The sequence below is a fragment of the Colletotrichum destructivum genome, chromosome 8 (genome assembly GCF_034447905.1).
Source record: "Colletotrichum destructivum chromosome 8, complete sequence".
NCBI classification, from domain to species: domain Eukaryota; kingdom Fungi; phylum Ascomycota; class Sordariomycetes; order Glomerellales; family Glomerellaceae; genus Colletotrichum; species Colletotrichum destructivum.
The window spans coordinates 23507-36435 of record NC_085903.1 but is presented as its reverse complement, the minus strand read 5'-3'; the positions used below and the strand labels follow the sequence as shown (position 1 = coordinate 36435).

The following is a 12929-nucleotide window of genomic DNA, read 5'->3' as shown; positions in this document are numbered from 1 at the left end:
AAGCGGGCTGTTTGTTGGTATTGGTCGTCATCTTCTCATCCTAAATGTGGAGCTGCGGCTCGTTGGTTTATTGTCGACGCAGATGTTGCTAGCCTGCAACTGCAACTGCAAGCTGCAAGGATGTGAAATAATCAAGGCGCCAAGTTCGTTGATCACCAGAATTGCGTAGTAATTGACAACCCTTACGGATACATTACAAAAACAAGCTTATGCCTTGGATCGGATCTGCAAGGTGGTGTTGGGGGGGGGGGGGATTGGATGAGGTGGTTCAAATACGGGGGTGGCTGAGTTAGGTACCCAGTACTCGTAGCCTGAAGGCACTGCGACGCACCTTTGTACCATGGACCTTACACCACGAATACCCTAAAAAAGGGCCTCCCGTTCTTTAGTCTTCGGATACCTCCTGTCCTCGCATCTTTGGCTTCATGTTTGTCTGCTGTGGACCGCCTTCTCGGAGGCTAGGAAAGAGAGGGTAAGGTATCCGTGAGGTATCCGTGAGGTTGGCCATGCCTCTTCGTTTCCCTACTGTTTTCCCTCGCATGACACGATGGAAATAAGCTTCGCCTCCAGTCGTATACGCAACCAATCAAGCCGGCTAAAGGGGCAGCTCTCCACCAGCACACAGGGGTCACAACAAGAAAAGTACACCGTACATCTAGGTACGGAAACATGGATGGGGAGAGCAGGGTACTAGCAGTGTGACGCCCCCTAAATCCTTCCTCCCACCCGCCCCTGCATTAAAACCAACAAGTGGTTCAAGCCAGAAACAAGAGCGAGAGAAGAAAGGGGGTTTATTGTTCCCTGAAAAAAGGGTTATTACTACATTCCTTTCTACATTCGAACTAGAAATTATGTTTGTTTATTCGTGCTTCTCGGTTCAGAGAGTTCCAACCAACCCGGCTGTAATAACCCTTACGGGCCTGGTGGCTCTCAGGCGAGTTTTCCAACATGAGCTGTTGGTTGACGGACACTCAAAGTCCGTCGCCGCCAGTGAACTCCCAAACCCCCGCTTCCCCCGAGCCCTGTCTGGCCGCCCAGTGCCTGCACATTGGCAACTGAACGTGTGGTTCGACCGAACTGGATTCGGAAGGTCGGTCGAGCGCATACGATACTCGGTGCTTTGTAATATGTAATCTGTAGGCACGGAGAGGGGCTCGCTCCAGAAATCAGTCAGATGTTCACGACATCATGGATCCGTGCCGCCGCAGAGCGTCGTTCTCGGCCTGTGTACGAAATTTCCCTCCCTTCACCTTCCTCCTCCATTCACCTTCCACACGGGGTGGCGTGACCGCAGCCCTTCTTCTCGCAAAGTATGCCCTTTCCAATCGGTTATAACCCGGATGTCGTTTTGCATTCCGCGCTGTTGTTCCTGACACTGTAATCTCTGTAGGTCCTCCGATACCCAAAGTAAATTGCAAGTCTTGACGAGAACTGGTTGTGTTTGTGTTGGTTCGGCGGTGGTCAGTCCATCAAAAGTACTTATTCTGATCCTCAGATCAAATCGCACGGAGGCGAAATGTAGATTTGCCGATGTCTTGGTGCTGTCGGCGCCGCCGATAGGCACAACCGTGAGATGGTGTTAGTAGTGTTGGTCGTGTTGGTCGTGTTGGTGACTGTGGTAGAACCCATGCAGGAAAGATATGCGCGAAGCACAAGAAATTGGGCCAGTTTCTTATCTATGTAATTAGCAGATGCAAAGCTGGTGCTTTTACGTAAAGATATTTCTGTACACCCAACGGTATATTTCTCACACAAGATCTTGAATTTTCCGCATCCTGCCAAACTTGGTATCCTGTGGCATCAATCCATTCAGCTATACAGAGAAGATAGATGAGAGTTAATCGATAAAGGTTTACAAGAGTGCATCTTTGGGGCAAGCTATTTTTGACACACAGACACATATACACATCAAGAGTAAATGTAATTTGCCCAATGTTGCCGCCCATTAGCGTATAAGTCAAGCCCGAATTCGGACTCAACGACATAGACGTATTCTTTCGTCCCCTCCTCAGACCTCTCTACCAACTTGAACTAAAACGACTTACTTTTCTAAAAAAAATAAAAATAAAGGTAAGATATCTTTTTCAAGACTCTCGCGCTAAACGGCCTCTCGTGTTCGTTTGTACTCTTCAAAATCACCAGTTTGATGCAAACCGACGTCGAGACGCCAACCGCTGGACCGCCGACGAGATGGAAACGCCATGGAAGTCGCTCTCCACGCAGCGGCCGCGGCATCGACCTCACAGTCCGTAACAAGGATATCCGGAGTTCTACCTGACCGCGGCGTCTACCCTTCCCCAACTCCTTTCTCCGCCAACTTGATCAGCTCGTTGTCGTTCCCGCCACCGCCTTGTACGTCCTCGGGCCCCACCTGGCCGGCCAACCGAGCGTCCTGCACAGCGGCGCTTCTGCCGCTGTTGCCCCGGCCCGCAAGGCCGCTGTGACCGTTACTCTGGAGATGACTTATAGAGCCCTCATTCGCCTGGACGCAAATGGCAACTGGGAAGTGGTGGCGGCTTGTGTGCGTGTACATTTATTCTTCTGTTGATAAATAGATTCTTAGATCTCATAGAGGTCTAAGTGACAACTAGATAACGAAGCCCTACCTAACAGGTACATACTAAAGCATGTAACGTTTACTAGTTGCGACATTTAGCGATATGAGTAGCTAATACTGCAGTAGTTATTTCTACGAACAAGTCATGAGGAGTATAAAGTATAGTATTTTGAAACCTGTAAGAAATCACACAAGTAAATATACCACTTAAAATAACAACATAAGGTACTTCATCACACAAGAAGTGGAAGGCAGACGGTGGCGTGTAAGGTTAGTAGTTTAGCTTCCTTATGACAGATATACCCTAAATCTCATCCATGCCCCCTTTCTTCAAAATGATATACTTGTGGGTACTGTTTTCGCCGCCCAAGCCATCAATGATCTTTGCCGTGCAAAGTCTCGTAGAGCGCTTTGAAGGCGGAACCACGACCAAGAAGCTCCTTGGGACTGCCCTGCTCGACGATCTTTCCCTTATCCAGAACCAGAATCAGGTCGAAGTCAAGGATGGTATCTAGTCGGTGTGCCACTGAAATTATCGTCGCATTTCCGAAACGTTTCCGAATGACCTCAATCATGTTCTTCTCCGTGTCGATGTCAACGCTGGTACGACATGTCAGCTCGAGTCGATCATTACAACCGAGACACTGGGGGGAAATGGTTGACACATACCTGCTCGTAGCCTCATCCATGACGACAATATTCGACGGGCACAAGATGCCCCTCGCCAGGCAGAACACCTGCTTCTGACCGTGCGAGAAGAAGTCATCGGAGAACTCCGCGTTGAGCCCGCCCTTACCCTCAATGACCTCCCAAATGCCAACGGTGCGAAGAGCGTCAATGATGTCCTCGTCAGAGGCAGTGCCTTGAGGATCGCAGTTCAGGCGGATCGATCCGCTGAAGAACGGAGGTTCCTGTGGTAGGGCGTTCAAACGCTGTCGCAGCAACTCGCGAGGCATTGTCGACGTATCGATGTTGTCAATGAGGATCTTGCCTTCGCTGCAGTCGATAAGCCGAAGCAGAGAGAGAAGAAGAGAGCTTTTGCCACTGCGAAGAGATACCTGTTAGTGGTCTCCTCAAGATCGCCAGAGACTGGCAAGCTTACCTGCCACTTCTTCCGCAGATGCCAACTTTCTGGCCGGGTGAGATCGTGAAGGACACCTCCGAAAGAACCGGTTCCAACCCTTCAGAGTAGGAAGCAGTGACGTTGTCAAACGTAATCGCTCCGGTCTTGGGCCAGGACGCGGGAGGGGTCTGCGACTCGTTGGGCTTTTTCTCGCGGGGGGTCTGCTCGGCAAAGGTCTTGACGCGCGCGACCGCACCGATAGAGGTCTCGAGAATCGTCCAGACGGTGACGGCGGCCTTCATGGCGCTACTGAGTCCCATGATGTTGTACAAGGCAACGCCGGCGAAGCCGGCACCGACACGGCCTCTCAGAGCGACGGCAACCGAGATCAGGACAATTGCAAGAGCCGCCACAGTGAGGTCGAGAACCAGGGTGAGCCATCGCTGGATGCTGTACAGGAGGTACATCGGCCTTTGCGAGGTGTCCAGGCGCTCGCGCATCAGCAGCGTTAGATCCTTTTGCCAGGCGAAAGCGCGGATCGTTGGAAGGCCACTCAGGGTTTCCAAGAATTGGGAGCTGTGAGGGAGTCAGATGATGCGTGTTTCCCTCTTTCTTTTTTTATATATATGGGAGAGAGAGAGACGGGGAGGCGACGTACTACATTGGGGTTTTGGCGTCGAGATCGAGGAAGCGAAGTTGGCGGGAAGTCCGCAAGTAGAATCTCTGAATGACCCAAAGGACACCAAAGAGAAAGGGGAAAGCAGCAATGAGTTGGTACGACACAGGAATGATCATCAACGCTTGAGCGATGCACATGAGCCCGTCTAAATGAAAGTGTGTGTGAGTTTCGTAGGCCTCATAGGACATGCAAGGAACCATGGGTACTCACTGGCAGCAACATTGAGGAGAGAAATCGGGAGTTCGGCGTCGATCAGCTGAATGTCCTGACTGAATCTGGGGACGATATCAGCCTTGAATACTTGCCACAGAGGTGGGGAATCACCTGTTGACGATCGAGCCGGTATCAGTCGTGCTGAAAAAGTACATGGGTGCCCTGGTGCAAAAGCCATCAGTTAAAAGAACGATCGAAGCGGTATGCAGATGGAATATCGTCTCACCCAAGTGCCTTCTCAAGAAGAATCAAGTGAAGCTTGATGCCGGAGGTAGCGGCCATGCCCAGAACGGTATGCCTAAGATGACCCGATTAGTTTCGAGATTACCGATTTACTGCGACGCTCCTCCGTGCACTCACCAACAGGTAACAGCCAGGGCAATGAGCGAACAGACTTGAAGGGCGCTGTAGATCCCCATGTACTTGCCCGTCTCTTGATTAGGATGCCGGTCGTTGGCCTCACCCCACCAAGAGAGCCAGATTTCTGGTGAGTGAAACGTCAGCTTGGTGCTCTTTTGCAAGATATTCGACGTGTGGTGGTTAGGACATACCGGGGAATTTCGTCAGGAAGACCCAGATGATCTGCAAAACGACGAAAATGACGACGCTGCGGTAGCCAGTTGCCTTGAAATAGTACTTGTAGACTGATCGATCTCCCAGGCGTTGAATGTCCTCATTCACGCTGCTCTCCGAGGCTTTGTGGTTTCTCGCCGGCTCGTACGCGGCTTTGCCGTCGTCTCGCGCCGCTTCCTGATCAATCTCGTCTTCCTTGACGGCGAGATTAAACTTGTTGATGTAGCCGCTTTGCTTGTTGAGTTCGTCAAAGGTTCCGTGGCAGGCGATCTTGCCGGTGCCTTCCAGTGCGATGACGTAGTCTGCCTTTGGCAGTATGTGGACTACGAACATGAGGTTAGAATCTGACCAGAGTGAAAGAGTTTTCCATGGCAGCAACAAACCGGCGTGAGTGACGAAGAGGACTGTGGTGTTTCGCTGTCTCAGGAGACCAGAGGAGCCGAAAACGTTGTTGAAGATTCGGTTCTGCGTCTCAAAGTCGAGGCCGCTGAACACATCATCGAAGATGGCAATGTCTCGTCTTGAGTAGACAGCTCGGGCGACTGCCTATGCGAAATCTCGTGAGCCTCAATTCCCCAGTGTGGAAACATTCCATGCGTCGACATGTGCTGACTTACCACCCGTTGCTTCTGACCGCCGCTGAGTGCGACGCCCTTGCTACCGATTATGACTTGATCCCCTTCGGGAAACGTGGCAATGTCGTCCTCGAGAGCACATGCCCGGATGACAGTGGTATACCAAGAGGCGTCAAAGTGAGAGAAGCCGGTGACGTTGCGGCGAAGGGTCTCGTTCGTCAACCAGGGGACTTGGTCGCAGAAAGCAATGCTGTTGGAAGATCGGGCAATAGTCCCCTCGGAAACAGGCGTCTCGCCCAAGATTGCCTTGAGCAGGGTCGACTTTCCAGAGGCAACGGGCCCGACGACCATGGTCAGCTTGCCGTGAGGAATATCCAGCGTCACATCCGACAATGTCGGCTCCACATCCGCCTTCCAACCGAATTTGGCCTGTCGAATTTCAAGGGCATGTCCTGTTGCGGGCGTCGCCATCATCGAGGGCTGCTTCTCCGTGTCTGGGGGAACCGAAAGATTGCTCAGCGATCCCTCAGCGGAGGCGGTGCTGGCTCGCTTTGTCGAAGACTGGCCGGCACCTGCCTTGGCCGAGGTGTCCGGGGACAGAAGAAAGGCTTGGACACGCCCAAAGCAGGCGATCGCCGCCATTATGTTGGGCAGGTGGGCAAACAGCTCGTTGAGGGGCTGCGTGATGAGGTTGAGCAAGGCAAGGGATGTAAAGATGCGGTTCGAGTCGAGTGCGGTGTGGTCCCTTTGAGCAATAGCCGTGTATGCACCAAAGGTAACAACCGGAGAGATGGATCCTGGTGCGTATGCTGCTGCAGATCAGCAACCAGGCTTGGTGACCTTGCCCACGTCGTGGCATCAAATCAAAACAAAACTTACATAGGATTACGATGAAAAGCAGCATGGTTCTAAACCTGGCGGCAGAGGCAATCTCTTTCAAGCGGAGGTCTTGGATGATTTGAGACATCTTATCAGAAAACCCAGAGAGCTTGACACCCTTCGTTGATCCCAACACGGAGGAGGTCACAGCTGCGTGCTGATTAGCCCAAATGCATGGTTCAATGGTCAATGGGAAAAGGGCCTTATAAGCTTACAGACTCTCTTTTCGATTGCCTTCATCCAAGATGCCTGGAATGTCCCTGCTGAGCCGGACAAGTAGCCGGCACCAACCGCGCAAACTGACCATAGACATCAGCTGGGGTACGATACAGGTGGTAGATGATGATGATGATGATGATGACTTACAGAGAAAAAGACTCAGAGGAACGACAAAAACGATGCCGAGTTGTCTGTACAGCAGAGCCAAGGCCACAGCCATCTGAAGAAGAGTTGACCAGCTCTCGTGAAGCTTCGACATGCCGTTAATTATTCTCTCAATATCAGTGCTCATAAGCGTGACAGCGGCTGCATCCTCCGCCGCGACCACACTCATGGACGTCGTCTTCTGGTAGATCAAAAGAACCAGACAACCACGCATCATGGACACATAGCGGTACACCAGATGCTGACACATAGCCGTCACAGCCTGGAGCAGCGTCAATTAGCTTGGGTGTCGGACGGAAATGCTGAGATGCGGCCAGCTTACTGCGATGCAGAGGTAGACCAGGCCATAGGCTCCGATGAGGCCGTAGCCAGTGTTCTTCTGGTGCTCACTATGGTCAACGGGAGTCGCAAGGTATGCCATGATGGAACTGATCAGTAATGGCTGCGCTAGTTGAAGTCCCACGATGATAAGGTAGGCGGGAATCGGAGCCAAGATGGGCCATTTCAACACCGAGAAAACTGTTCCGAGCAACACATTGTTCCCCTCCTTGGATGCTTTATCAAAAGAAACCATCTCGTTTAGCCAGGTTTTAGTTATGATGTCAGGCAAGGTTTCACCTACTTGTCTTCCATCTAAGCCCGATACGCTCCCACAACGACTCAGACAGAAGCTTGCTATCGATGATGGGCAGCTTGGCGATGGAAAGAGCAGCCGAGTATCCCTTGAGGAGAAGGACGTTAAGCCAATGGAAACCGATGCGATTGGATAGCCCAGCAGTCTCTTCCGAGCTCCAGGCCTCTTTTTCGCCGATGATCCATCGTCTCTTGCTCTGTTCCTCCAGGACCAGAATGACCAGCTTCAGAGCGAGAGAGGCGGTGGAGAGAGACGCGATTGGAATCCCAACCGACTTCAGCCAAAGAGTCCTGAGGCGTACGCCGTGGAAAATGGTTGACAGGACCAAGAAGGCACTCAGCAACAGGGAGGGGCCAACGGATCTGGAGTGTTCAGTAAAAGACAGAGCGGCGGCGGCCAGACCGTCAATGATGGACAGGACCGCCGCGGCGATTGCCGCCTTGCTGTTCAATGACAGACCTTCTTCGCGCGCCCACAGAGCGGTAAGTGCGACTGCGATTGCGGTAAGAATGCATATGAGAACCTATAGGCGTCATGGTAAGCTGCCGAACCGAAACAGACGGCCGGGATGAAGGCATAATGAGACCACAAGGGCTCAGCTAACCAGTTTGACAAGGCGGAAGATGTTGCCTGCAACGTTGGGCCGGGACTGAAGAGAAAGGATTCTCAACGCCGCCAGGAGAACGAAGATGGCCGACGGGACAATGGAAAGTATGGTGTCCTCGAAAAGGAGAGTGAAGTCGAATTTGCGAATGCAAGGATCAACGACGGGCCCGAAGTCGTGGTCGCCCTGCGAAACACAGGTATTGTTGGCCGCCATAGTGATGAGACTGCACGGAGTGGCCCGCAATGATCTGGCAAATGGATTGCCTGCCTACCCACTTAAGGAGCAAAATAAGCCAAGCTCTTGGCTCTCGAAGATGAGAAAAGGAAGTAGACGAATATGAATAGGGAGAGAGGGAGATAGCATTATAAACAACAATGTGGAATTGGGAAGACGTAGCCCATGAAGCGACTGCATGTGCTGACGGTGATGAATCTCGTGGAACTCTTGATTAGACGAGCAAAGAGGTTGCGACTTCAGCTATAGAGGATAGGTACACAGCTACCATGCCATCCATGTAGCCTGTACATGTAGCATCCCTGCTAATGCTTCCTGCAAGCGAGGTGTGGTTTGGTCGTCTGGTTGTGTCGGTCATTGTGGTTTAGTGTCGTGGGGTTTTTACCCGAACTTGTGCGAACCACCTCCCCAAGATGGACTTGCAACAGGGGTCCAGACCCGTCGGTCCGTTCGTCGTCTGTATGTCTGGACTCTGTTCGTCGTTTGTTTGTCTGTTGGTTACGTGTTCTGGTGCCGAGGGATGAGGGAGATTGGCCTGATGCGTATGCAATTCGTCGCTCTGCTCGGACGGATGAGGCAACTCATCAAAGTCTTGCCAGTTCACATCCCCGGTGTCCGTCCACCCTGCGCCAATACGATGCAGCAACATCATCGGGCCAGTCCGACAACCCTTGTCGATATATGCGACCTCAGAGATACAGGCTAGCGCCTCAGTCTTATTAACCCCCTTGTGGTCCAGTAGCTTCCTTAGTTGTAGACTGAATCATAGATAGACAGGTGTTCCTCCTATTCCTACAGCTGAATTTGCAGTAATCATTCGGATGGTAGGTACATGGGCCTTCGGATCAAAACGAATGACTTGGCCAAGCTCCCTGTTGCTGTCGATATTCAAACCCCGATATGTATTTAGCATCCCCCTGTCGTCTGCTTACTTCTTTGTACAACCGTCCTCGAAATTCAGCTTCTACACATTCATACCGGCGTTGCTTGCCCCAATCTTCTAAGTCATAGAACCTGCGCTGATAAGCGCAACTCAGAAGTCGAAAATGAGCGCTGACTACCCCGAGAACTACCTACCACCCCCCTCCTACGACGAGACTGTTTCGACCGCCGCTCGTCAGCCACCGTTTCCTCGCCCAGAATCCTTACAGACATACCGCATCACAGTCGGTTCTGACGCGGCGTCCCTGTCACTCCCTTTTCCCGACCCCGCCGACTTCTGGCAGGGCCGGGACATCATCAGCCAGGACTGGAGCGATTTCGCCTCCAACATCACAGCCGCGCCGACCGGCGATGGCGAGGCTTTGAACGACCAAAAGCAGGTCGACAAGGATGCCTACCACAGAAATGCTGCTTTATTAGGTACTTTTGTTAGCCTTAGTAGAGCAAAGTCGGAAGTGGGTCCAAAGCTTTGTTGCATTTAAGAGATATTTAAAACCCCAGGATTCTCCTTGTCAAAATCTTATTGATTTTAGAAACAAGATGCCTGTCTGCATAAAATATAGTAATTACAAACTACAGCATCTTAGCGAAGCATGTTCCATTAGATTTAGTAACCACTTAGCAAGATTCTCTCTATAACGCTACCTATAGCTATATTAAAGCAGTTAGGATAATCCTTAATCAAGAGGTAAGCTAAGCCTGTCTTATTATTAGAAGCAAGTTGCATGCAGGCATACACAAAAAGAGACTGCATTGGTTAGAAAGACTACTAGCTCTATTGTTTTTGAGGCCTACATTGGATGGGTCCTCCGGACAGACACTATAGACAGCTGACTTATTTCTCACAGGATTCCTAGGTCTTTTAGGAAATAAGTACGCCATTAAGTAGCCAGGCTGCTTAGCAATGAGCAGCTAACGTGCAGATTAATAGTTGTAAAAGATAATGCACTTAATGTACGTTTAATTAGTGTTAAGTAACTTACCTGAGTTGCTTAGTGATAACAAGTGGTTAGCTACAGGCTTCAACCTAGAAAATAGCCTTCAAGTAATCTTAGGTATTAGTAAACAGCGTGGCTAAATCTATAAAAAGACAGCACAGGTCTATTGTTTTACCCCCTTACCTTTAGGAACAAGAACCTTAAAGTTCATTATAAAAAGCCACTTTACGCCCTCACTAGCTCCAGCATTCTTAGATCTCTAATATTTCTAACGACTTTCATTCTAATCTTTCTAACTGCTATTATGAATCTTTTTTACTACTTTTTTCTCCTCCCAATGTACACAGCTGTCTTAGTTCAAAGTTTGCCAATACATGGATTGTCCTATCGAGGAATACGAGAATGGTTTGGTCTCACTGGCGCCAATGACGCTACAATCGACATTACCAACGCTTTTCTATCTAGTCAGTCAACTAGAGTTACAGACGCAAACTGGACGAACGGAAGTGGCATTAGACGTCTTGTCTGGCGCTGGCGGGTCGCAAAATCTTCCGCAGGATTCCCTGAAGTGCAAGTTCAAGTCAGAGGCAGGCAACGTGCCTCTATCCAGCTAGCGTCTACAATTCCCCCCCCTGCTGGCAGATCCCGTGCATCTACAGTCAAGGGTCCACGAGAGTTCATTAAGGGTGGCGGTTCTAAAAAATGGGGCGAAGCTGGCGGCGTTGCAACAGGCATGGACTCCTCGTTTTGGAGGAACGACCTCAAATATGCTTTAATTGTTGCAAGAAGTAGGTCTACCTCAAACTAACAACTCCGTCATTCTTTAAAAAAGAAATTTACTAAACCGAGAGCAGTAAAGCCTAATGTCACATAGTAGGGCTATGTGTTAGCTTATGCGTATACAAAGGGCACAGCGACCCTTTGCGCACGTTAAGATAACTTAGAGGACTAAGCCTATAGTGCCTAAGTCTAAGTATGGAAAGTCTTAGAGAATCTCCTAAGATGTAGGCTACTTGAGCTCTGCAGGCCTAAAGCCTATAGAAAAGAGGCTCTAGAGGGTTATGCATGATGGAAGACTGGTCCTATAAATATACACACGCACACGAATACAGTAAGAAGATATATCCACATGGTGAGCTGTTTGGCCTGGCTTCGTTCATCTATCTGTGTTGGCCTGCTAGTACATAAGGCCAACAGTCCCATGAAGCGGGCTGACCCGTTGCGTAGGTGTAGATACCTCAAGTAGGAGGGAGTTCACTATCTCTTTAGAGGAACCGTTTGACCATGCACAAAAAGCTTGGTCATACTGACTCGAATTTGTTAACTACAAAAACAACTACAACATTTGTAACAACAAGCTTCTCGGCAACAGCAAAAGTAACAACAACTATAGCAACCTAAGTTGACATTGTAAGACCTAGTGGCTTGATCCAGCCTATATTAAAGTACATAGCTAGCATCTCTATAGAAGTGGTTGACAGCATGCCTTATAATGTATAGGCAAAACAAGTAGCACTTCTAATGTAAATAGGTGCTAAGTAGGTGGTTAGGGTATGGGAGGGGCGGTGGGGCTAGGAAGTAGGTGCTTTTAGTTAATTGCGGGGAGTCTTTGGCGGCAAGGCCTAGAAAGTCGTACGAATCGATCTCGGCGAGTTGGCCGAGGGCGTCAGATGCGGCATCCTGGTTTTCATATTTCCAAGCACATTGTAGCTATGGCGCGTTGAGAGGACTGTTTCCGCACCATCGCTGACCGTCGAGAGGATGGCTCGCCGATTAGTATCAACGTGGGTGACGCTGTGAGAGTCGACGTAGAGCGATGACCTCTCGGCGGCCATGTCATCAGCTGCAGTGGCCATTTTTCGTTGACGCGTGTACCAGGTAGGATGGTAAGTCTCCCTCCCTTGGGAGGCTCTGGAACTGTTGGCTGATATCTGCGTCCTCTCAAGGGAATTCGCACAACACAGCATCGCCCGCATCGTAGAATGTGGTTTGCCATGGCTGGAAGCGCGATTTGATCCAGGTGTGGTTGGCTGCAGCTCGTCAACCGCGCGGTCGTGCGCATCTAGAAGCGTGATATTTGATGTCTTTTTCTCGTACTTTTCCATTGCAAAGTTATGTGAGGCGTCGAAGAACGGCTCGTGATGCTGGAACATGGTACCGCGGCTGTCGGTACGTTTCCCGGAGGCAAATCGCCACTGCGGTGGTGACTTTGTCCCGCTGTGTTGGGCTAGCTGAACATTTCGAGCACGACGCCCACTGCCATCAAAGTATGTGAAGGTAATAAAAGTCTTGCGCCCTCGCCAATCCTCCGTGTGATGATGTTTGTCCCGTGTAAGGATTGCCTGCCAAACCAGGGACATGGGCATGGTTACGCCGCTTCGATCCATTGCCTGGCCAAAGTAGAACGCAGTCCGGTGCGTGACTGTGCGGCTGCTCAGAGTCCCCAACAGCGGATCAACGAGCTCAGCTATAGCTCGTCAAGGCGTTCTGCCATAACATCCAGCTCGACATCTTCAGTCGAGTCGCCCAGTGACTCGTCCACCTAGCCAAGTCTTGCCTGTCCTACAAGCTCACTAAAAGCGACATAGCGGAATCTGAATAGATTCTCATTGGCATCGGTCGTTTCAACGGGCTTCAAGTGGACGTAGTTG

The 12929-nt window shown here is 50.5% G+C and overlaps 4 protein-coding genes across 4 annotated transcripts; 3 read left to right on the top strand and 1 right to left on the bottom strand.

Annotated features, from left to right (window-relative positions):
• Window positions 1-1371: 1371 nt before the first annotated feature.
• CDEST_11851 (Putative HotDog domain superfamily protein) lies at window positions 1372-2548 on the top strand (the record flags this gene model as incomplete). Its single annotated transcript, XM_062928007.1, has 2 exons — window positions 1372-2285; window positions 2327-2548. Exons 1-2 carry the CDS (start codon window positions 2202-2204, stop codon window positions 2546-2548), a joined length of 306 nt encoding a protein of 101 aa, XP_062784058.1. The 5' UTR covers window positions 1372-2201.
• Window positions 2549-2839: 291 nt separating this feature from the next.
• Window positions 2840-8377, bottom strand: CDEST_11850 (Putative AAA+ ATPase domain, ABC transporter type 1, transmembrane domain-containing protein; the record flags this gene model as incomplete). Its single annotated transcript, XM_062928006.1, has 14 exons — window positions 2840-3601; window positions 3660-4196; window positions 4279-4444; window positions 4510-4574; window positions 4739-4810; window positions 4873-4996; window positions 5064-5631; window positions 5703-6469; window positions 6540-6689; window positions 6755-6838; window positions 6906-7185; window positions 7246-7478; window positions 7546-8080; window positions 8162-8377. 14 exons carry the CDS (start codon window positions 8375-8377, stop codon window positions 2932-2934), a joined length of 4467 nt encoding a protein of 1488 aa, XP_062784057.1. The 3' UTR covers window positions 2840-2931.
• Window positions 8378-9444: 1067 nt separating this feature from the next.
• CDEST_11849 (uncharacterized protein) lies at window positions 9445-10229 on the top strand (the record flags this gene model as incomplete). Its single annotated transcript, XM_062928005.1, has 2 exons — window positions 9445-9760; window positions 10189-10229. The coding sequence occupies 2 exons, from the start codon at window positions 9445-9447 to the stop codon at window positions 10227-10229; spliced, it is 357 nt and encodes a 118-aa protein (XP_062784056.1).
• A 260-nt stretch (window positions 10230-10489) lies between these two features.
• CDEST_11848 (uncharacterized protein) lies at window positions 10490-11465 on the top strand. Its single transcript, XM_062928004.1, has 2 exons — window positions 10490-11070; window positions 11133-11465. Exons 1-2 carry the CDS (start codon window positions 10583-10585, stop codon window positions 11140-11142), a joined length of 498 nt encoding a protein of 165 aa, XP_062784055.1. The 5' UTR covers window positions 10490-10582; the 3' UTR covers window positions 11143-11465.
• The last annotated feature ends 1464 nt before the right edge of the window (window positions 11466-12929 follow it).

What these genes read in the sequence shown, in the direction of transcription:
- CDEST_11848 (XM_062928004.1), top strand. Translation starts at nt 10,583, where the DNA reads ATGAATCTTTTTTACTACTTTTTTCTCCTCCCAATGTACACAGCTGTC.